Source organism: Bubalus bubalis, chromosome 4, assembly GCF_019923935.1.
Source record: "Bubalus bubalis isolate 160015118507 breed Murrah chromosome 4, NDDB_SH_1, whole genome shotgun sequence".
Classification (NCBI taxonomy): Eukaryota; Metazoa; Chordata; class Mammalia; order Artiodactyla; family Bovidae; genus Bubalus; species Bubalus bubalis.
This window is the reverse complement of record NC_059160.1, coordinates 17,332,526-17,355,992: the sequence shown is the minus strand read 5'-3', so window position 1 is coordinate 17,355,992 and position 23,467 is coordinate 17,332,526. Positions and strand designations below refer to the sequence as shown.

General features: G+C 42.4%; 2 protein-coding genes and 1 pseudogene across 2 annotated transcripts in view; 2 read left to right on the top strand and 1 right to left on the bottom strand.

Moving 5' to 3' along the window:
- The window catches only part of LOC123464550, a 35,525-nt pseudogene extending 34,423 nt beyond the window's left edge, over window positions 1-1,102 (top strand).
- LOC102402808 (antigen WC1.1) overlaps window positions 1-23,467 on the bottom strand; it is a gene marked incomplete in the record, with an annotated part of 1,152,186 nt that overhangs the window by 640,978 nt on the left and 487,741 nt on the right.
- LOC102391350 (antigen WC1.1) overlaps window positions 21,389-23,467 on the top strand; it is a 54,538-nt gene continuing 52,459 nt past the window's right edge. Inside the window, exon 1 of the mRNA XM_045165283.1 lies at window positions 21,389-21,503. Coding sequence (XP_045021218.1) covers window positions 21,431-21,503 — 73 coding nt within the window. The 5' untranslated portion in view covers window positions 21,389-21,430. The remainder of the gene's footprint in view (window positions 21,504-23,467) is intronic.

The following is a 23,467-nucleotide window of genomic DNA, read 5'->3' as shown; positions in this document are numbered from 1 at the left end:
GAAAGGATTTTATTTTGCTTCTTCTATTTAGGGGTAGATTAAGGATAGAGCAACTTATTTAACTCATTCTTAGGGCAAAGCTTGGCTTAAAACAGGAATCGTGGCATTGTCAGGACCAGGGCTGTTCATAGAGAAAGGGAACACTAAGATTATGGTAACTTTACTGGTATGTTACAGCTTTCATCTCAGCTCCATCACTAAGTCATTATTATTATTTTTTTTAATTTTGAACTTTTTACTTTGTATTGGGTTTAGCTGATTAACAATGTTATTACAGTTTCAGGTGAACAGGCAGGGACTCAGCCATACATATACATGTATCCATTTCCCCACAAACTCCCCTCCCCTCCTAAAAATTATTTTGCTTAACTGAGTTTCCTGTTCTTCAACCCTCCCAACCCTCTCATCATCACTCTTTTTTCAGGAAACCGCACCCAGGTGCTGCCCCAGTGCAATGACTCGGTGTCTGAACAAGCAGGGTCTGCAGCCTCAGAGGAGAGCGCCCCCTACTGCTCAGGTGAGGGTCCCACAGGACAGAAGACCATTTCATTCCCCAGGTCAACGCCTCATTGTCCCATTTCTCTCTCCTCAGACAGTAGACAGCTCCGCCTGGTGGATGGGGGCGGTCCCTGCGCCGGGAGAGTGGAGATCCTTGACCAGGGCTCCTGGGGCACCATCTGTGATGACGGCTGGGACCTGGACGATGCCCGCGTGGTGTGCAGGCAGCTGGGCTGTGGACAAGCCCTCAGTGCCACGGGGTCTGCTCACTTCGGGGCAGGATCAGGGCCCATCTGGCTGGACGACCTGAACTGCACAGGAAAGGAGTCCCACGTGTGGAGGTGCCCTTCCCGGGGCTGGGGGCGGCACGACTGCAGACACAAGGAGGACGCCGGGGTCATCTGCTCAGGTCAGCACTCCACACTGTCCACCGGCTAGGGGAGGGGAGGGCCCAGGAGGACGGGGGTCTGAACCCTGAGGGAGAGATGCTGAAAGGACCAGAGAAGGAGGCTTCCTCCCATGAAGCCTGTCTTTCCAGCAGACGTGAAGACGAGGTGCTTTCACTGCCTCGTGCAGCAGCTGAGATTCTGGTCCTTTCTCCTCAGTAGTGTTTCCTGGCAGAGCCTTTTCTCAGTTTTCCTTGAAATCAGGGCTCACTCTTCTGGTACATATGGTAGAGAAGTCTTAAAGCCAAGGTGCTAGTTTTTTTTGTTTTGTAACAAATCACCACATAGTAAATGGTTTAAAACAACACATGTGCTTCCTTACACTTCTGTAGCTTAGATGTCCAGCAGGAATCTCACTGGATGGGGATCAAGGTTTCAGTAGGGTCACATCACCTTTGAGCCTCTGGGAAAGTATCTGTCTCTTGTCTTTTCAAGCTTCTAAAGACTGCCTGCCTGCTTTTGTTCATAACCCCTTTCAGTTCATCATCAGACCAGCAACGCTCCACCTCTCTAACTGTTATACACATTCACATCTCCCTGCTGAACTAATATAAGACCTGAGAGTGATGGCCTGGTTGTGAGTTGAACCCATCCAGTTCCTGGCTGATGGCCCTGCATGGTATCCAGGGCTCTGACCTACAGTTACACTTGAATCTTCATAGTTCTAGGCTATGCTTGGGGATGGGAAGATGCCCAGGACTTCTCCCAGGGCAGCTCACATGGCTATTCACCATTGGGAAGTGATGAAATAAATGACATATGATGAAAGAAATAAAGTATACACACCAAGAAGCTCAGGGAACTCCAAAAAATGCAGATAATGGAATTCAGGAAAAGAATATGTGAACAAAATAAGATTAAAAAGTTATTTATTATCATTATTATTATTGTTTTAAATTTTTGGTTTCACTGAGTCTTTGCTGATGCATGTGGGCTTTCTCTAGTTGTGGCAAGCAGGCACTACTTCTCTTTGTGGACAGCAGGCTTCTCTATGCAGGGGCTTCTCTTGTTGCGGATCACAGGCTCTAAGCACACAGGCTTCAATAGTTGCAGCATGCCGGCTCCTATTTGCAGTTTGTGGGACCTAGAGCATGGGCTCAGTAATTGTCGGGCACAGGCTCTTGAGTTGCTCTGCAGAATAAATTCAGTTTTTTTTTTTTTTTTTTTTTTTTTTTTTTGTACAGAGACCAAAATCATAAAAAAGGAAGCAAACAGGGAGTGTTATGATGGTTTAGTTATTAGGATTCAATGCTTTCATTGCTGCTGCTGCTAAGTCACTTCAGTCGTGTCCAACTCTGTGAGACCCCAGAGACAGCAGCCCGCCAGGCTCCACCGTCCCCAGGATTGTCCAGGCAAGAACACTGGAGTGGGTTGCCATTTCCTTCTCCAATGCATGAAAGTGAAAAGTGAAAATGAAGTCGCTCAGTCGTGTCTGACTCTTTGCAACCCCATGTACTGCAGCCTATCAGGCTCCTCTGTCCATGGGATTTTCCAGGCAAGAGTACTGGAGTGGGTTGCCATTGCTTTCTCCGATGCTTTCACTGCTGTGCATTAATTCTATTCTGATCAGGGAACTGAGATCCCTCAAGCTGTGCAATAAGGCAGAAAAAGAGAAGGAAGAAAACAGAAATTCTGTTGCTTAAGATTAAAATGAATGAAATGCAACAAAATAAAAAATGCTACAGAGAACATCAGCAACAGCAGAAGAATCGTTGAGGCACAAGATAATACAATTGAAATTACCTAGCCAGGGGACAAAGAAGAAAAAAGAATGAAAAGGTGTAAAAGAACCTGTGTGAAATATGGGATAACAGTCACAGAAAAACCTGCACATTATTGGAGTCCTGGAATGAGAAGAGAGGGAGAAAGGGACAGAGATTGTACTTAAAGAAATAATACAGAAAAGTCTTAAATCTGATGACATTTAGACATCCAAGTTCATGTAGCTGTCAGGGGAGTGTGTAATTTCCTCGGTTCTGTCTCGTCACAACAAAAATTTGAAGCAACGGGCCAGTGTTGAAGCCCTTGGACAGACTGTGTCACAACTCTCAGACAGATCAGTGTCACAGCTCTCAGACAGATCAGTGTTAAAGGTCTGTGTTGCAGCTCAGTCTTATTTAGAAAATAAAGGAAAATACATCCTCGAGACGTGAGGGCATGATGACCCAAAAGACACGAAGAGAGAGAGTGTGAGAGAGAGAGAGTGAGAGACAGAGCGAGAAAAAGACCCCCGGCCCTTTGGCTCCTCTTTTTATATGTTTTTTGTCCCCTCCCCCTGGGCTGTTTGTTCCACCTGAGGTGCTCCCTCCAGTCCTCGGATCTTCCTTTGTTCTATTTTCACGGGCTTTTCCCTCCCTTGTTGTTTAGCTACTGCCATTCTGGACTGCTTTTTCCTATTCTAATTACCTATCTTTGCTAAGTCGCCCCTCAGAATTCATTCAAAATGATTGTCTCCAAGACACATTGTTTATAATCAAGACAAAGAGAGAATTTTAGAAGCATCAAGAGAAAAGCAAATGCTCACAAAAAAGGAATTCCCTTAAGAATGTCAGTGGATTTCTCAGAATAAAACTGGCAAGCCAGGAGAGAAAGGGATGATATATTCAAACTGATGAAAGTAAACCTGCCAACCAAGAATACTTTTCTCAGGAAGGTTGTCTTTCAGATGAAGATGAGATAAAGACTTTCCCAAACAAACAACAGTTGAAGGAGTTCACCAACACAAATTGTTTTACAAGATTGCTGAGGCTAGTGCTTCAAGCTAAATAAAGGATGGTAATTATTATATGAAAGAAGTGAAAACAGACAACAGACTTGTAAATGTAAATATGTAATCTAATACAGAATTCTCTAATACTGAATATGGTAGTGTGCTAACCAGTTAGCTCTAGTCTAAGGGAAGTACTAAAATAACTATAGAGAAGTTTCGGTCCTACGGTGGTGGAGGAATAGGACGGGGAGACCACTTTCTCCCCCACAAATTCATCAAAAGAACATTTGAACGCTGAGAAAATTCCACAAAACAACTTCTGAATGCCAGCAGAGGACATCAGGCACCTAGAAAAGCAGCCCATTGTCTTCGAAAGGAGGTAGGAAAAAATATAAAAGATAAAAAAAAAGACAAAAGAGGTAGGGACGGAGCTCCATCCTGGGAAGGGAGTCTTAAAAAAGAGAGAAGTTTCTGAACACCAGGAAACACTCTCACTGTCGAGTCTGTGGTGAGCCTTGGAACCACAGAGGGCAACATAACTGGGAGGAAAAATAAATAAATAATTAAAACCCACAGATTACGTGCCCAATGGGAACTCCCCCAGTGGAGAAGCAGTGCAGACGTCTGCACCTGCCACTAGCAAATGGGGGCTGGGGAGGGAGGTAAACACTGCATTGCTTAGAGTAAGGACCGGGCCTGAATGCCCTGAGGGCAATCTGAGGGAACTAACTTAGGATAGCAAACCAGACTGTGGGATAACTACCACTCGAAAAGCCCTAACCTAAGACACCGCCAGGCCCGCTCACAGAACAAAGGACTGAGCAGAGCTAGCCGGCTGCAGGCCAGCCCATTCCCCTCTGGAGACAGGCAGGCGAGGGCAGCCAGAGCCAGAAGGGGGCAATTGCAGCCCCAGAGAGGCATTACCTATCAAACGCAATCAGGCTTTGTTGCTAACCAAGACTTCTTGGGATTCTGGATGGTCAACATCTGCCTGAGAATGTGTGCCAGTGGTACACCCAGAAAACCGAGCGGCAGGGATGGGGGAGGTGATAAGTCGCAGCGACCTCGCTCGCCAGACACCTGCTCACCTGAGCTGCTCGGATCTGGGAAGGGCACAAAACGCAGGCCCAACTAAGTCTGTGCTTCTCAGGACTACCCGAATACCTGAACCTGAGTGGCTTAGACCTGGGAAGTGCATACAACCCAGGGCCGGCCTCAGACAGTTCCTGGCAGAGCAACCTAGAGCCTAAGCAGTGTAGACAGGGAAAGCACACACGCCATGGGCAGGGGCAAACCCAGTGTGGCCGAGACACCGCAAGCACATGCCAGTGTTATTTGTTTGCAGCGTCCCTCCCTTTCCACAGCATGACTGAACAAGTGAGCCCAAAAAAAGTGTCCACCACCGCCCCCTTGTGCCAGGGCAGAAATTAGACACTGAAGAGACCAGCTAACAGAAGAAGCTAAAACAGAGGAGCCTTCCTGGGAAGTTACAGGTGCAATAGATTAAAACCCTGTAGATAGTACTGGGTACATAGGAAGGGGCCTATAGATCTTGAGAAACATAAGCTGGATCAAGGAACTATCCGAAAATGAACTGACCCCACACTGCCCACAACAACACCAGAGAAAGTCCTAGATATATTTTTACTATCATTCTTTAATATTTTTAAATTAAAAAAATTTAAGTCCTCTATTACTCCTTTAATTTTCATTTTATAACCTACTATTACTTTGCAAAAAAAAAAACAATAGTTTTTAAAGCAAACCTCATATATATATATTTTTTATAATTTTTATAACTTTTTTTTTCTCTTTTTCTTTAATATTGTATTTTTGAAAATCCAACCTCTATTCTAGATTTTTAATCTTTACTTTTTGGTATTTAGTATCAATTTTGTACCTTTAAGAACCCAATCTTCAGTACCCATTTTTACTTGGGAGTGAGATTACTGGCTTGACTGCTCTCTCTCCACCAGGTCGCCTTATCTTCTCCTCCCTCCCCCTTCTATTCTCTACCCAACTCTGTGAATCTCTTTGTGTGTTCCAGACTGTGGAGAATACTTAGGGAACTGATTACTGGCTGGACCTGTCTCTCTCCTTTTGATTCCCCACTTTATCCTCTTGGCTACCTCTGTCTCCTTCCTCCCTCTTCTCTTCTCTGTATAACTCCATGAACATCTCTGAGTGGTCCAGACTGTGGAGGGCACATAAGGAAGCGATTACTGGCTAGCTTGCTTTCTCCTCTTTTGATTCCACCTCATCTCATCCTGGTCACCTCTATCTCCCTCCTCCCTCTTCTCTTCTCTGTGTAACTCTGTGAACCTCTCTGGGTGTCCCTCACTGTGGAGAAACTTTTCATCTTTAACCTAGATGTTTTATCAATGGTGTTGTATAGATGGAGAAGTTTTGAGGCTACTGTAAAAATAAGACTGAAAACCAGAAGCAGGAGGCTTAAGTCCAAATCCTGAGAACACCAGAGAACTCCTGACTCCAGGGAACATTAGTCAACAGGAGCTCATCAAATGCCTCCATACCTACACTGAAACCAAGCACCACCCAAGAGCCAACAAGTTCCAGAGCAAGACATACCATGCAAATTCTCCAGCAACACAGGAACATAGCCCTGAGCTTCAATATACAGGCTGCCCAAAGTCACTCCAAACCCACTGACATCTCATAACTGGACACTTCATTGCACTCCAGAGAGAAAAAGTCCAGCCCCACCCACCAGAACACAGACACAAGCTTCCCTAACCAGGAAACCTTCATAAGCCACCCGTACAACCCCACCCACAGGGAGGAAACTCCACAATAAAGAGAACTCCACAAACTGCCAGAATACAGAAAGGCCACCTCAAACACAGCAATATAAACAGATGAAGAGACAGAGGGATACCCAGCAGGTAAAGGAACAGGATAAATGCCTACCAAACCAAATAAAAGAGGAAGAGATAGGGAATCTACCTGATAAAGAATCCCAAATAATGATAGTGAAAATGATCCAAAATCTTGAAAACAAAATGGAATCACAAATAAATAGCCTGGAGACAAGGATTGAGAAGATGCAAGAAAGGTTTAACAAGGACTAGAAGAAATAAAAAAGAGTCAATATATAATGAATAATGCAATAAATGAGATCAAAAACACTCCGGAGGGAACAAAGAATAGAATAATGGAGGCAGAAGATAGGATTAGTAAGGTAGAAGATAGAATGGTACAAATAAATGAATCATAGAGGAAAAAAGAAAAACGAATTAAAGGAAATGAGGACAATCTCAGAGACCTCCAGAACAATGTTAAACGCCCCAATATTCGAATCATAGGAGTCCCAGAAGAAGAGGACAAAAAGAGAGACCATGAGAAAATACTTGAGGAGATAATAGTTGAAAACTTCCCTAAAATGGGGAAGGAAATTATCACCCAAGTCCAAGAAACCCAGAGAGTCCCAAACAGGATAAACCCAAGGTGAAACAGCCCAAGACACATATTAATCAAATTAACAAAGATCAAACACAAAGAGCAAATATTAAAAGCAGCAAGAGAAAAACAACAAATAACATACAAGGGGATTCCCATAAGGATAACAGCTGATCTTTCAATAGAAACTCTTCAGGCCAGAAGGGAATAGCAGGGCATACTTAAAGTGGTGAAAGAAAATAACCTACAGCTCAGATAACTGTACCCAGCAAGGATCTCATTCAAATATGAAGGAGAAATCAAAAGCTTTACAGACAAGCAAAAGCTGAGAGAATTCAGCACCACCAAACCAGCTCTCCAACAAATGCTAAAGGATCTTCTCTAGACAGGAAACACAGAAAGGGTGTATAAACTTGAACCCAAAACAATAAAGTAAATGGCAATGGAATCATGCTGCTGCTGCTGCTAAGTCACTTCAGTCGTGTCTGACTCTGTGTGACCCCATAGATGGCAGCCCACCAGGCTCCACCATCCCTGGGATTCTCCAGGCAAGAACACTGGAGTGGGTTGCCATTTCCTTCTCCAATGCATGAAAGTGAAAAGTGAAAGTCAAGTCGCTCAGTCGTATCAGACTCTTAGCGACCCGATGGATTGCAGCCTACCAGGCTCCTCCGTCCATGGGGTTTTCCAGCCAAGAGTATTGGAGTGGGGTGCTATTGCCTTCTCCGAATGTAATCATACGTATCAATAATGACCTTAAATGTAAATGGGTTGAATGCCCCAACCAAAAGACAAAGACTGGCTGAATGGATACAAAAATAAGACCCCTATATATGTTGTCTACAAGAGACCCACCTCAAAACAGGGGACACATACAGACTGAAAGTGAAGGGCTGGAAAAGGATATTCCACACAAATAGAGACCAAAAGAAATAAGGAGTAGCAATACTCATATCAGATAAAATAGACTTTAAAATAAAGTCTGTGAAAAGAGACAAAGAAGGACACTACATAATGATCAAAGGATCAATCCAAGAAGAAGATATAACAATTATAAATATATATGCACCCAACATAGGAGCACCACAATATGTAAGACAAATGCTAACAAGTATGAAAGGGGAAATTAACAATAACACAGTAATAGTGGGAGACTTTAATGCCCCACTCACACCTATGGATAGATTAACTAAACAGAAAATTAACAAGGAAACACAAACTTTAAATGATACAATAGACCAGTTAGGTCTAATTGATATCTATAGGACATTTCACTCCAAAACAATGAATTTTTCACCTTTTTCTCAAGCGCACATGGAAACTTCTCCAGGATAGATCAGATCCTGGGCCATAAATCTAGGCTTGGCAAATTCAAAAAAATGAAATCATTCCAAGCATCTCTTCTGACCACAATTCAGTAAGATTAGATCTTAATTACAGGAGAAAAACTATTAAAAATTCCAACATATGGAGGCTGAAAAACATGCTGCTGAATGACCAATAAATCACAGAAGAAATAAAAAATGAAATCAAAACATGCATAGAAATGAATGAAAATGAAAACACAACAACCCAAAACCGGTGGGACACTGTAAAAGCAGTGCTAAGGGGAAGGTTCATAGCAATACAGGCATACCTCAAGAAACAAGAAAAAAGTCAAATAAATAATCTAACTCCACACTTAAAGCAACTAGAAAAGGAAGAAATGAAGAACCCCAGGGTTAGTAGAAGGAAAGAAATCTTAAAAATTAGGGCAGAAATAAATGCAAAAGAAACAAAAGAGGCTATAGCAAAAATCAACAAAGCCCAGAGTTGATTCTTTGAGAGGATAAATAAAATTGACAAACCATTAGCCAGACTCATCAAGAAACAAAGGGAGAAAAATCAAATCAATAAATTAGAAATGAAAATGGAGAGATCACAACAGACAGCACAGGAATACAAAGGGTCATAAGAGACTACTATCAGCAACTATATGCCAATAAAATGGACAACTTGGAAGAAATGGACAAGGTCTTAGAAAAGTATGACTTTCCAAAACTGAACCAGGCATAAATAGAAAATCTTAACAGACCCATCACAAGCACAGAAATTGAAACTGTAATCAGAAATCTTCCAGCAAACAAAAGCCCAGGTCCAGACAGCTTCACAGCTGAATCCTTCCAAAAATTTAGAGAAGAGCTAACACCTATCCTACTCAAACTCTTCCAGAAAATTGCAGAGGAAGGTAAACTTTCAAACACATTCTATGAGGCCACCATTACCCTAATACCAAAACCTGACAAAGATCCCACAAAAAAAGAAAACCACAGGCCAATATCACTGATGAACATAGATGCAAAAATCCTTAACAAAATTCTAGCAATCAGAATCCAACAACATATTAAAAAGATCATACCCCATGACCAAGTGGGCTTTATCCCAGGGATATAAGGATTCTTCAATATCTGCAAGTCAATCAATGTAATACACCACATTAAAAAATTGAAAAATAAAAGCCATATGATTATCTAATAGATGCAGAGATAGCCTTTGACAAAATTCAACATCCATTTATGATAAAAACTCTCCAGAAAGCAGAAATAGAAGGAACATACCTCAACATAATAAAAGCTATATATAACAAACCCACAGCAAACATTATCCTCAATGGTGAAAAATTGAAAGCATTTCCCCTAAAGTCAGGAACAAGACAAGGGTGCCCACTTTCACCACTACTATTCAACATAGTTTTGGAAGTTTTGGCCACAGCAATCAGAGCATAAAAAGAATTTAAAGGAGTCCAAATTAGAAAAGAAGAAGTAAAACTCTCACTGTTTGCAGATGACATGATCCTCTACATAGAAAACCCTAAAGACTCTACCATAAAATTACTAGAGCTAATCAATGAATATAGTAAAGTTGCAGGATATAAAATCAACACACAGAAATCCCTTGCATTCCTATACACTAATAATGACAAAATAAAAAGAGAAATTAAGGAAACAATTCCATTCACCATTGCAACAAAACGAATAAAATACTTAGGAATATATCTACCTGAAGAAACAAAAGACCTATATATAGAAAACTATAAAACACTGGTGAAAGAAATCAAAGAGGACACTAATAGATGGAGAAATATACTGTGTTCATGGATTGGAAGAATGAATATAGTGAAAACGTGTGTGCTACCCAAAGCAATCTACAGATTTAATGCAATCCCTATTAAGCTACCAACAGTATTTTTCATGGAGCTAGAACAAATAATTTCACAATTTGTATGGAAATACAAAAAACCTCGAATAGCCAAAGCTATCTTGAGAAAGAAGAATGGAACTGGAGGAATCAACCTGCCTGACTTCAGGCTCTACTACAAAGCCACAGTCATCAAGACAGTATGGTACTTGACATACAGACAGTACGGGCACAAAGACAGAAATATAGATCAATGGAACAAAATAGAAAGCCCAGAGATAAATCCATGCACCTATGGACACCTTATCTTTGACAAAGGAGGCAGGAATATACAATGGAGAAAAGACAATCTCTTTAACAAGTGGTGCTGGGAAAACTGGTCAACCACTTGTAAAAGAATGAAACTAGAACATTTTCTAACACCATACACAAAAATAAACTCAAAATGGATTAAAGATCTATATGTCAGACCAGAAACTATAAAACTCCTAGAGGAAAACATAGGCAAAACACTCTCTGACATACATCACAGCAGGATCCTCTATGACCCACCTCCCAGAATATTGGAAATAAAAGCAAAAATAAACAAATGGGACCTAATTAAAATTAAAAGTTTCTGCACCACAAAGGAAACTATAAGCAAGGTGAAAAGACAGTCTTCAGAATGGGAGAAAATAATAGCAAATGAAGCAACTGACAAAGAATTAATCTCAAAAATATACAAGCAACTCCTACAGCTCAATTCCAGAAAAATAAACGACCCAATCAAAAAATGGGCCGACAAACTAAACAGACGTTTCTCCAAAGAAGACATACAGATGGCTAACAAACACATGAAAAGATGCTCAACATCACTCATTATCAGAGAAATGCAAATCAAAACCACAATAAGGTACCATTTCATGCCAGTCAGATGGCTGCTATCCTAAAGTCTATAAGCAATAAATGCTGGAGAGGGTGTGGAGAAAAGGGAACCCTCTTACACTGTTGGTGGAAATGCAAACTAGTTCAGCCACTGTGGAGAACAGTGTGGAGATTCCTTAAAAAACTGGAAATAGAACTGCCATACGACCCATCAATCCCACTGCTGGGCATACACACCAAGGAAACCAGAATTGAAAGAGATATGTGTACCCCAATATTCATCTATAATGAACTGTTTATAATAGCCAGGACATGGAAGCAACCTAGATGTCCATCAGCAGATGAATGAATAAGAAAGCAGTGGTACATATAAATAATGGAGTATTACTCAGCCATTAAAAAGAATACATTTGAATCAGTTCTAATGAGGTGGAAGAAACTGGAGCCCATTATACAGAATGAAGTAAGCCAGAAAGAAAAACACCAATAGAGTATACTAACGCATATATATGGAATTTAGAAAGATGGTAACGATAACCCTGTATGTGAGACAGCAAAAGAGGCACAGATGTATAGAACAGTCTTATGGATGCTGTGGGAGAGGGCGAGGGTGGGATGATTTGGGAGAATGGCTTTGAAACATGTATAATATCATATAAGAAATGAATCACCAGTCCAGGTTCGATGGATGATACAGGATGCTCGGGGCTGGTGCACTGGAATGACCCAGAGGGATGGTATGGGGAGGGAGGTGGGAGGGGGGTTCAGGATGGGGAACATGTATACACCCGTGGTGGATTCATGTTGATGTATGGCAAAGCCAATATAATATTGTAATTAGCCTCCAATTAAAATAAATAAAGTTATATTAAAAGTAAAATAAAATAACTAAAGAGAAAAATATTTTCTCTTTAGACAATATAAAGAGAGGCAAATTCTGACATCAGAAACAGAAAATGTAGGAGGAGATCAAAAGGTAGAGCTTTTGTATGTGATTGAAATTAATTTGTTATCAGTGTAATATAGATTCTTGTGTCTATAAGATGTTTCATGTGAGCCACTGTGGCAACAAAAATGTGAAAACCTACAGTAGATTCACAAAAAGTAAAGAGAAAAAAAATCAAAGCACATCATTATCCAAAATCATCAGTTCACAGTTCTAACTGTTGGACTGTTGTGTTGGACACAACATTCGAACTGTCCTGGTCTCTAAAGCATCCTTCAAGATCAGCCCCACAGGACTTTCCTTTCACAAAATAAAAGACTAATTAGTCTGTTTGTTATGATAAGCCAAAGAACTCTTTCTGCACCTCATCTCCTTCCTTATATCATATAGATCGTGCAGCTCTACTTCTTTAATTGCAGATTTTCTTCTGGTGATATTTCTATGTGGTTTTAATTGAAAAATTGCCAAGTGATAAATCACCCCAATACCCTGTCTCCTCTGTTGGGTCTGATTAAGACTTAATAAGAAGCCACATGTGAGTGTGTTGTGGTTTGTCTTGTGTATCCTTAGAGATAGAGATTTGCAGAGTTCGTTGTGATGTATCTGGTGGTGATGTGCGCCTTCTTTTTGAAAATCAAATTTTGCCCTGCTAATTGCTGAAAGCATTTGCCTTTAAAACAAAAATATCAATTAGCTAAATGATGTCCTCAAAAATAGTTCTTTATATTTAAGATATTTTCTTTTAAATGTCTAGCATAGTGTCATTCAGTCATTCAGTAAACATTAGGTGAACATCTATTAAGTTATAGAGAGTGGAAATACAGAACTTAACACAAGTTCAGGTCTCATTCCAATCCTGGGCCCTGGAAGGGCCTTAGCTGATACTTGCAGCCTTCAAGAGCCTTGGTAGCATGCCAGATGGGGAAGGATTCGATGATAAGGAAAAGAGAATCTGTTCACAGACTTTTAGATGTTAAAGGAGGAACACATTTTCCCATGTTTCCAGTGTTCTTAGGCTGGTCTGCAGGCTGGACTCAGCTGCACCAAAGCTCCATGTGCAATAGAGCATCGGTTCATAGAGTTCAAGTCTGAGCAACCACTCAGTCTTTGAACTATGAGGGCCATCCCAGTGACATTAATCTTGGGTTTAAGAGGTTTAAGAATGACCACCTACAAGAACTCAATAGCTCTGGAGTTGGTCATTATATCAACTATGAGCAGAGGTGGATTAATCATGAAGCTAATAAAGCTTCAACCTCACAATCTCTCCTTACACCAGCCCCTTCCAAGTCCTGTGAGGAAAGCCCTAGGGCTGTGCTCACAAGGATATAGGTTTTGAAACAGCCATTTTCTTGAGATGAGGAAAAAATATTCAGCAAAATTATTTCTTAACCAAATTATTTCTTGACCATGGAACACTAAATCCAGAAATCAGATTTGTTCAGGAAATCAAGAAAAAACTGAGGGGGCTTAGAAAATACATGTTGCCTTTTCATTAGTACAGGATTGGTGAAAGGTAAAATAGGATCAAAGATTATGGATTGGCTAACTCAGAGGAAAGAAGAGCTATTTAAGGATGAAGGTCAAGATGCCAAGAGGCAAATTCGGGAAACTGAGCCTGACTGTCAGCACAGAGTGATGTAAAGGGAACAGGAGATGCACTAGGGGCGGGCGCTCTTAAACAGGGCTTAGATCTAGTTGCTGGTCAATCAGAAATGGTGACTGAGAAACAACCAAGCCCAACAGAGGAAGCAAGGTGAGACCTGAGGGAGCAGCTTGGGATGAAGAAACAGAAGGAAGGGGAGATCCAGGAAAGTACCTGCTTCACATGACAGATTCTGTCTTCTTTTCAAGTCTTCTTTCTCCTTTGTATCCATCAGAAAAGACTCTGTTTTGCCACTGGAAAAAGTGACCCCCAAATCTCAGTCACATACACACACACACACACACACACACACACACAGAAATGCCTACATACACATACATTCACATACAGACACATACACACGCTCATCACAACCTACAGGTGTTTGTGGTCAGTGAGGTTCTTGCACAGGCACCATCTGGAACAGGCATCTTCTGTGACAGGGCAAAGAGAGAGACTACAGAGGCGCACTTGGGCTTTTCATGCGTCCACTTGGAAGTGACACAGGAGACACCACCCATGCTTCATTGCCCAGAATGAGTCACGGGAGTAGAAATACAGCTATTTGATGAGTATAACTGTCTATCTACATCCTTCAGTAGAAATCTTGAGAGCAGTGTTGTCAGTTTTTCCTCACCTTGGAGAAGCTTCTGAGGTACAGCTTTCTGCAGAGATTGAACAAGATCTGACCCTCCCAGAGTGGGATTTGAAGGCATTTTGTACTTGAATCCTTTGGCTGGTGTGTCTCTGACTCCCTACTCCACCTCAGTCTGTGCCAAGGGGGATTAGTCAGGTATATGTCTCCCCTGCCTCCACTTCCCTTCCCCACTCAGTATCACTAACTGCAGGGTGATTTTTCAGCATTTGTTCATACGTTCATTTCTTATCTAATATTTGTTAAGCTCTCTCTATGTGTCTTTACTTGAGCTTATAGAGACATTGAAGAACAAGACACAATAATTGCTCTCAAGAAGCCCCTTCTTTATTATTTTTTTTAATTTTATTTTATTTTAAACTTTACATAATTGTATTAGTTTTGCCAAATATCAAAATGAATCCGCCACAGGTATACATGTGTTCCCCATCCTGAACCCTCCTCCCTCCTCCCTCCCCATTCCATCCCTCTGGGTCATCCCAGTGCACCAGACCCAAGCATCCAGTATCGTGCATAGAACCTGGACTGGCAACTCATTTCATACATGATATTTTACATGTTTCAATGCCATTCTCCCAAATCTTCCCACCCTCTCCCTCTCCCACAGAGTCCATAAGACTGTTCTATACATCAGTGTCTCTTTTGCTGTCTTGTACACAGGGTTATTGTTACCATCTTTCTAAATTCCATATATATGCGTTAGTATACTGTATTGGTGTTTTTCTTTCTGGCTTACTTCACTCTGTATAATAGGTTCCTGTTTCATCCACCTCATTAGAACTGATTCAAATGTATTCTTTTTTTTTTAATTTTATTTTATTTTTAAATTTTACATAATTGTATTAGTTTTGCCAAATATCAAAATGAGTTCTTTTTAATGGCTGAGTAATACTCCATTGTGTATATGTACCACGGCTTTCTTATCCATTCATCTTCTGATGGACATCTAGGTTGCTTCCATGTCCTGGCTATTATAAACAGTGCTGCGATGAACATTGGGGTACACGTGTCTCTTTCCCTTCTGGTTTCCTTGGTGTGTATGCCCAGCAGTGGGATTGCTGGATCATAAGGCAGTTCTATTTCCAGTTTTTTAAGGAATCTCCACACTGTTCTCCATAGTGGCTGTACTAGTTTGCATTCCCACCAACAGTGTAAGAGGGTTCCCTTTTCTCCACACCCTCTCCAGCATTTATTACTTGTAGACTTTTGGATCGCAGCCATTCTGACTGGCATGAAATGGTACCTCATAGTGGTTTTGATTTGCATTTCTCTGATAATGAGTGATGTTGAGCATCTTTTCATGTGTTTGTTAGCCATCTGTATGTCTTCTTTGGAGAAATGTCTATTTAGTTCTTTGTCCCATTTTTTGATTGGGTCATTATTTTTCTGGAGTTGAGCTGTAGGAGTTGCTTGTATATTTTTGAGATTAATTCTTTGTCAGTTGCTTCATTTGCTATTATTTTCTCCCATTCTGAAGGCTGTCTTTTCACCTTGCTAATAGTTTCCTTTGTTGTGCAGAAGCTTTTAAGGTTAATTAGGTCCCATTTGTTTATTTTTGCTTTTATTTCCAATATTCTGGGAGGTGGGTCATAGAGGATCCTGCTGTGATGTATGTCAGAGAGTGTTTTGCCTATGTTTTCCTCTAGGAGTTTTATAGTTTCTGGTCTTACATTTAGATCTTTAATCCATTTTGAGTTTGTTTTTGTGTATGGTGTTAGAAAGTGTTCTAGTTTTATCCTTTTACAGGTGGTTGACCAGTTTTCCCAGCACCACTTGTTAAAGAGATTGTCTTTAATCCATTGTATATTCCTGCCTCCTTTGTCAAAGATAAGGTGTCCATATGTGCATGGATTTATCTCTGGGCAAGAAGCCCCCTCTTTAGAGACAATAAGAAAGTTTTAGTTTTTACAGATTAAATAGACACAGCAGTAGTTTTGAGCTGGAGGAATTAGAAAGAGTTCACAGAGATGACAACTCCGTGCTTTTAAAAACAAAGGAAGATATACATATTTTATTTCTGTAGTGGGCTTGAAAATGTGTCCTCTAGAATTCAAATATTCATAAATGTAGTATTTGCTATTTTTATAACTGATTTCATCTTGTGCAGTAGCAAGGTGTGTTTACATGGATTAAAAGTTCCAAAAAGTTAACACAGACTCTCCAATTTAAAATCACAGACTTTCCCATTTAAAATTTGTCCCCCAAGTTAGCTCGGGTTTATGGTAATAATTATCTTGTCAACTCTAGTTGAAGCTCCCTGCTGAGACTGGTTTTCCTGTATTTAAGGAGACATCTTCTTGTCTCTCCTCCCCCAGATGGTGTCTGGGGTGGGAGGGTTTCTTACTTCCCAATAGCAGTGGGGAAGTGTCTTTGGTCTGCATGCTCTCCACTTAGAATCTGCTTGTCTTTGATTTAGTAGCTTTGATCTGCTCTGGTCTCTGGGTATCTGAAGCTGCACTATGAAGGAATGAATGAGGCCAACTCAGTGCCATACTCTCTGTTAGATGTTGCTGGTTATAGACTGTAAAGGGCTGAAGAGAGATGATGATCTGGACCTCAGCCAGCTCATGACCAAGCTCATCACATGCCCTTGTGATGAAGTGGTCTTTGGTAAAAAAGCCTTTACCAACCTTGGTCTCATCCATACAAGGAACACAGATGGTGAGGTGGGTCTCAAACACTCTGGTATAACAAGTCAATTGTTTCCTTTTAAAGCTGTATAGTTCTTTTTAAATTCAAAAATATTTTGTATAGTTTTGTATATACATGTATATCCAGTGGTCATGTATGGATGTGAGAGTTGGGCTATAAAGAAAGCTGAGTGCCGAAGAATCGATGCTTTTGAACTGTGGTGTTGGAGAAGACTCTTGAGAGTCTCTTGGACTGCAAGGAAATCCAACCAGTCCATCTAAAGGAGATCAGTCCTGGGTGTTCATTGGAAGGACTGCTGTTGAGGCTGAAACTCCAATACTTTGGCCAGCTGATGCGAAGAGCTGACTCATTGGAAAAGACCCTGATGCTGGGAAACACTGAGGGAAGGAGAAGAAGAGGATGACAGGGGATGAGATGGCTGGATGGCATCATTGACTCGATGGACATGGGTTTGGGTGGACTCCGGGAGTTGGTGGTGGACAGGGAGGCCTGGCGTGCTGCAGTTCATGGGGTCGCGAAGAGTCAGACATGACTAAACTGATTTTGTATATTAGTCACTCTTGTCCTGAAAATGTCCCTCTACCAAGGATATTTAATTATTTACTTTTCTACAAAGAGATTACTTAACCTCTGAAACCTCCATATTTTCATGGTGAATTGGGAATAATAATGCTACATATTGTATTGTTTTACAATCCATAAGATGAAATAAACAGTCTAAATTAAAGAACAGGATTCTTCCTACTCTTTACTTCTGCACTTCTAATTTAATACAGAAGCTGTTAAACTAAATTTTTTTATAACAGTTTCTTCCTGTTACAGTTATGTGTGGTTTGATTGAAAATAAGCCAAATGATAAGTATATAAACATCCGGACCAGTAGGCTATATCTGATTAAGACAAGACCAGGAGTTCACCTGTCACTGTGCTAAGGTCTGTCTATTGTCAGATATACAAAGATGCAGCATTTATACATGTTTAGAACTAGCTCTCTCAGCACTGCTCTTGGAATGGGGCTAGCCTTGTTTCTGGTATTGCAATTGACTGCATTCATTGCAGAAAAGTGTAGAAGTGAACCATACATAGTTTATACTATTTAATTATATTGAAATACCATTACAGCAAGTGACACAACTTGCATTGGGCTGTTAAGTCCTCACATCAAGTTAAATTATATCTCAAAAGATTTCTTTTGATTGAAATGATTTGTGTAGAATACCTGGCTGACATTCATTCATTCAGGTATACAATAGACATCATTTAGGATTTTTAATTAGCAGGCATTGGGCATAAGGAGGTGAATTAGACACAGAACCTTTACCAAGTCCATTTATAAAGTAAAATTAGCAAGTAAACAACTTATTTCATGAGGTTCACAGTTGGTAAGGTCGAGGTTCATGAGCAGTAGAACCTCTCTCTAGGACACGGAGAGAAGGGGCGATGTGTGGAAGACTCACAATTCTGGCCCCAATCACTGTCACAGCATGTGGTTCCTGGGAGAGTTTGACAGTTCGTCAAGGCTCCAGGTAACAGAATTGAATTCCCGTTCTAGAGTCCTGGGATTCCTGGGATGGGATGGAGAGAGGAGCCCTAATATTGTTTCTCCGCCAAGAAGGTGTACTACTGTTGACTAGTGGTTATATCTCTTACTAATGCCAACTCATTTAATTCTAACCAAAACTCTGTCATCTATACACAAGCATAACTCTTCTTTTACAGGCAAAGCCACTATATAGAGAGTGTGAGGACCCTGTTCAAGGTCACACACATGGTATGTGGCTGAGCTCTGAGTCAGGCCGGGGCAGACTGGTTGCTGAGCCTGTTCTCCTGACCCCTGAAGTTCACATGGACACAGCTGGGTTAGTGTCCTCCCTAAAGCATTCCTCCTTCAAATCTTGGATGAGATTAGACACTGAGATTTCCTTATGTGTCAGAGAAGACGAACATTCATCAGAGGGAGAGTTGGTCCATGCTGACCCTGCATCTCCAGCTCTGGGGTAGAGGGTGCTGCCTGGGCACAGCCTGCCAGCCCTGGCTTAGCCCCTCCTTCCATCCCACTCCATCCTTATAATAGGGTATGGAGTCCCTAACAGTATGTTACCTACAAGGTCTCAATCCTGAGGTGAGACCATGTGTACCTGGTTCACTAAATGCATCCCTGGCATCCCTGTGTCATCCTGTGGGACGAATGACTGAAATCCAGGAAGCACATCCTGTGTTCTAGGTGTTTGTCTGGTGTTTTCTGGTGATGCTGCAGAGTCCATAACATAAGGAATGGTGACTCTGGCACCCACGGGGAGTAGAGCATCGACTCTAGTGACTGAGCAGATCCTGTTCCTACCCTAGCACCTGAGTTTATATTCTGGTTTTGACATTTATAATCGGTTATTATCACTAATGTGTTAAGCATCCAGAAGGAGATGGGGTTCATGTACAGATAGGGGCTTGGAAGTCATCGGAACACAGGACAAGTAAGTGTTAAAAAATAATGGGTTAATATTAGCATATTTAGAGGGAGAAAAGCATGTGTTCAATTGACTATTCTCCCTTTTCATTTACCTGAGTCTCAAGTAGAAAGGACGGGCATGGCAGGACAAAGAAGCTGTGTCTGTTGACCAGGATGAGGGGTCCTTTCAGTGGGGGATGTGACAAGGCTATAGACTGGTCCACAGCTGCCTTCAGTGTTGGCTTCACCGAGACTGTCAGGTGTGCTAGGGGGAGGGTGTGAAGCTGTCTCTGAGCTCTAGTGGGGACTCTGAGGTGTGTGTGGTGTGTGTCACAGATGGGTCCTTCCCTCATTTGTGCTGAAATGATGAGAGTCACGATGAGGGGGCCTCAGGGTGGATTTCTGTGGGCCACAGAGGTGCATCATGGGAATCTTTAGCCTGAGGGAGTATGAGGATGAGGGCAGTATGTTAGTGACCTTGAATTTCAATGGGGGAGATCTGTCTTGCACCATTACGTCCCTTCTCATTCTCTATCCTCATCCCTGGGCTACTTTCTGGAAAGCATATGGGAGCTTCTCTGATCAGTGGGACACAACAAGGCAGCAATGGCCACACTGGACATCAGTCCCTTTTACTTGGCTCTGTGCCCTCAATCCACCTTGGCTTCCATTCTTGCTGCCACCTTTCCTCTTAAACTCAGAATGAATGAACCGTCTTCTCTTTTCTGCTTCATTTGCCTCTTTGCCCCTTGCCTGCAGCCACTGTGCAGCAGAATACTTTCTATTTATCCTTCTGTCTGGGGGCAGTTCCATTAAACAATATTTTGCATCTAATTTAGCTATAGCTTATAATACAAGTGGGTTCTGAATCCTATCAAACCAAACTCTCAACATCCAAAGGGGAAAAATGTGAAGTTTAGAAAATGTTAATCTTTCTAAGCTACATATTTTCTTCTAGAGATCCCCACTCCTATTTTGGAGGGCTAGAGTTGAATAATGACTACTACTTTTTCTTTGTTTCCTATAACAGCAATCTCTTTCTCTCCTGAAGCATCATTTGTTGAATAGCTGAAAGGGGTATTTCACATAAAATGAAATTCAGTAAACATAAAGGGATTTAGCATGTGTGAAAACCCCTTATAGGGCTTCCCAGGTGGTTCAGCAATAAAGAACCCACCTGCCAATGCAGGAGGCACAGGAGACCCCTGGGTTGGGAAGATACCCTCGAGAAGGAAATAGCAACACACTCCAGTATTCTTGCCTGTGAAAGCCTACGGACAGGAGAGCCTGGTGGGTTACAGTCCAGGGCTCACAAAGAGTAGGACACAATTAAGCACACATGCACCTTCTCCAGGACCCAGTGTCCAGATCATTCTGAAAAGATAAGACCTACATTCTCATCCCTTCAACTTAATGGTTTCCATCTCACCCTCTCCATGGTCTGTGATTTCCTGCAATCCTTGTCCTCATTTTCTTCTGGCCTGACAAGTATTCTTGTATTTCAAACCTTCTTCTAGTACTTGGCTTCCACCCTGAGCTCAGTACTTGGAAGATCAGTGCTTGATTCCACTAGAGTTATTCCCTGAGGGCCAATCGATTCCACAACCTGACTCTGTGAAATCTCACAGTCCTTGGGGATCGGCCAGGGTGATCAGAGGAAAGAGAGGTACTCATAGTTTTCTAAGCCAGCCCTGATTATGGGGCCCAGATCTCAGGACCACGGAAGCAAGAGGTCAAAGGACTGTGTTGCTCATATAAGGAGATGTTGAAGATGCAGAAGCTCATTGGTGTCTGAGCTGCAGAAAGTGGCAGATGCAGCCTTCGATAGTGCCTGAAATGGTGAGAGGTGTCGCTATTGGCTCTCAGGAGGGAGGGTGTAAGGGGTGGTCTATATAGACCCCGGTCGGCACCCTGATGCTTCCTCACAGGCTGATCCTGCAGCTGGGACTGTGACCTTGAGGGTGTGGGGTCAGGATGGCTCTGGACAGACACCTCTCCCTGTGGGGAATCTGTGTCCTCCTCCTCTGCACCGTGGTGAGTGGTCAAGGTAAGATCTGCCCCTCTGTCCTGGCTCCACACCATGCAGTGGATGCCTTGGTGAAGGGAAAGGTGTCTGGAGTTCTGGAACTGAGCCTCAGTGTTTTTGACTAAAAAGAAGCCACACTGACTGTGAATATTGGTCCCTGTCTTGTGGGCGGTCCACTGGTCATAGTGGCAGATTTTACGGAGCAGTGAGGTTTGGTCTGGACCGAGCTGGGTCAGCCTGAGTCCCTCCACTGTCTTCCTTGTTCTCAGGAAGCTTCTAGGGTCCCAGTGGCTCCCAGTGTGAGGAAGTTCCAGCAACTGACCTCAGCTGGGACTCTGGGCTGTTCCCACATGCTCCATGTGCCTGGTGTGTGAGCATTGCTCCTGTGTCCCTGTGTTTCCTGTCTATGCTCCTGTGGGCTTTGTGCTTGTATGAGTGTATGTGAGGGTGAGTGAGGAGTGTGTAAGGGTGTGTTTGTGTGAGGGTGTGTGAGTGTGTGTGTGTGGGGTGTGTGAGAGTGTGTGTGTGAGAGTGTGTGTGTGAGGGTGTGTGTGAAGCCTGTCTGTGTGAGAGGACTGGGGCTGCTGAGCAGAGACTGAGTCTGTTAGTCTGTGAAGCACACAGGGTCCCACAGGGCTGGGTCACTGCATGTAACCAGATCAGAGACAATCGTGCATCTGCCTGCCTCTCTCTAGCTCCTCTTCCCCATCCCCCAGGCTCCGCTTTGCTTGTTGCCCTGTCTGCCAGCACTGGGCTCTGTAAGAAGCTCTGCCTGCTGGCCTCACCTGTTCCTACCAGGTGTCCACTGTGGAGCAGAGGAGTCAGCAGCCAGGAGAGGGGACCTCTTGTCTGTAGATATCAGTTGATGCGCAGCCCCAAGTGTATACGTTCCCGAGTCTCTGCCCCGTTTCCTGTGACTTGTTTCCTGATGTGCTGGGGGCCTGGGATGGTTCTTTGCTTCCCTCCCAGAATCTGCTGTGACTCTGTAGGGAACACTTTCTCTCTCATGCCCTCTCTGGTCTCTTGTTGGAGCTGGTTTCCCTGAGAGGATGGTGGGTGTCAGGGCTGGGGCTGCAGAGAATCTGGTCTCCAGCCTGGAGGAGGTGGCTCTCTCAGATGTGGGTCCTGGTCCGCTGAAACTCAGTGCAGCCCTGTCTCATCCCAGTCTGCAGCTCTCCTTGGGAACCCCCCTCCTTCTTTGTCTCTGCTCCTTGAGTGCTGGGTGCTGGGCAGATGCTGGTGAAGCATCTCTTCCTGAGGGCTCTGGAAGACAGAGGTGAATTTTGTACTCCGGAAGGGGGAGACAACTTGTGTTCTTTGCAAGGCATCCACCCTTACTAGGAAACTAGGAAATTTCTTTAGAAGTTATTTATGAAGCAAGACAGTTTTGCCAAAGGAAGTGTTCTTCTCATTTTGTTGTTTCAGTGAAACAACACTGTTCAGTATTCTTCTACCGAAAATTTATTCTTATTCTACTTCATACGACATTGGTCTTGTATAACAGTGGTCTCCTTGTATAACAATATTCCTGGCTTCTGTGAGCATTTGATGATTTCTGGGCTTGGCACACATTATAGGAGTCTCCACCATGAAATCCATGATGGGCATTGATGAAAAATGGTCCCTTCAAGCACAACTGATGTCCTTATACACAATAACACAGACCCTCAAGATTAGGTAGTTCAGTATATATTATTTTGTAACCTGGTTTTAAAAGTTAACAATATATTTTGCACATATTTCTATATCATTATGGGCTTCCCTGGTGGTTCAAATATTAAAGAATCTGCCTGCAGCCAGAGACCAGGCTTCAATCCCTGGGACAGGAAGATTCCCTGGAGAAGGGAATGACTACCCACTCCAATGCGCTTGCCTGGAGAATCCCATGGACAGAGGAGCCTGTCAGGCTACACAGTTCATGGGGTGGCAAAGAGTTGGACACGACTGAATGACTAACACTTTTATATCATTAAGTATTCTTTCAC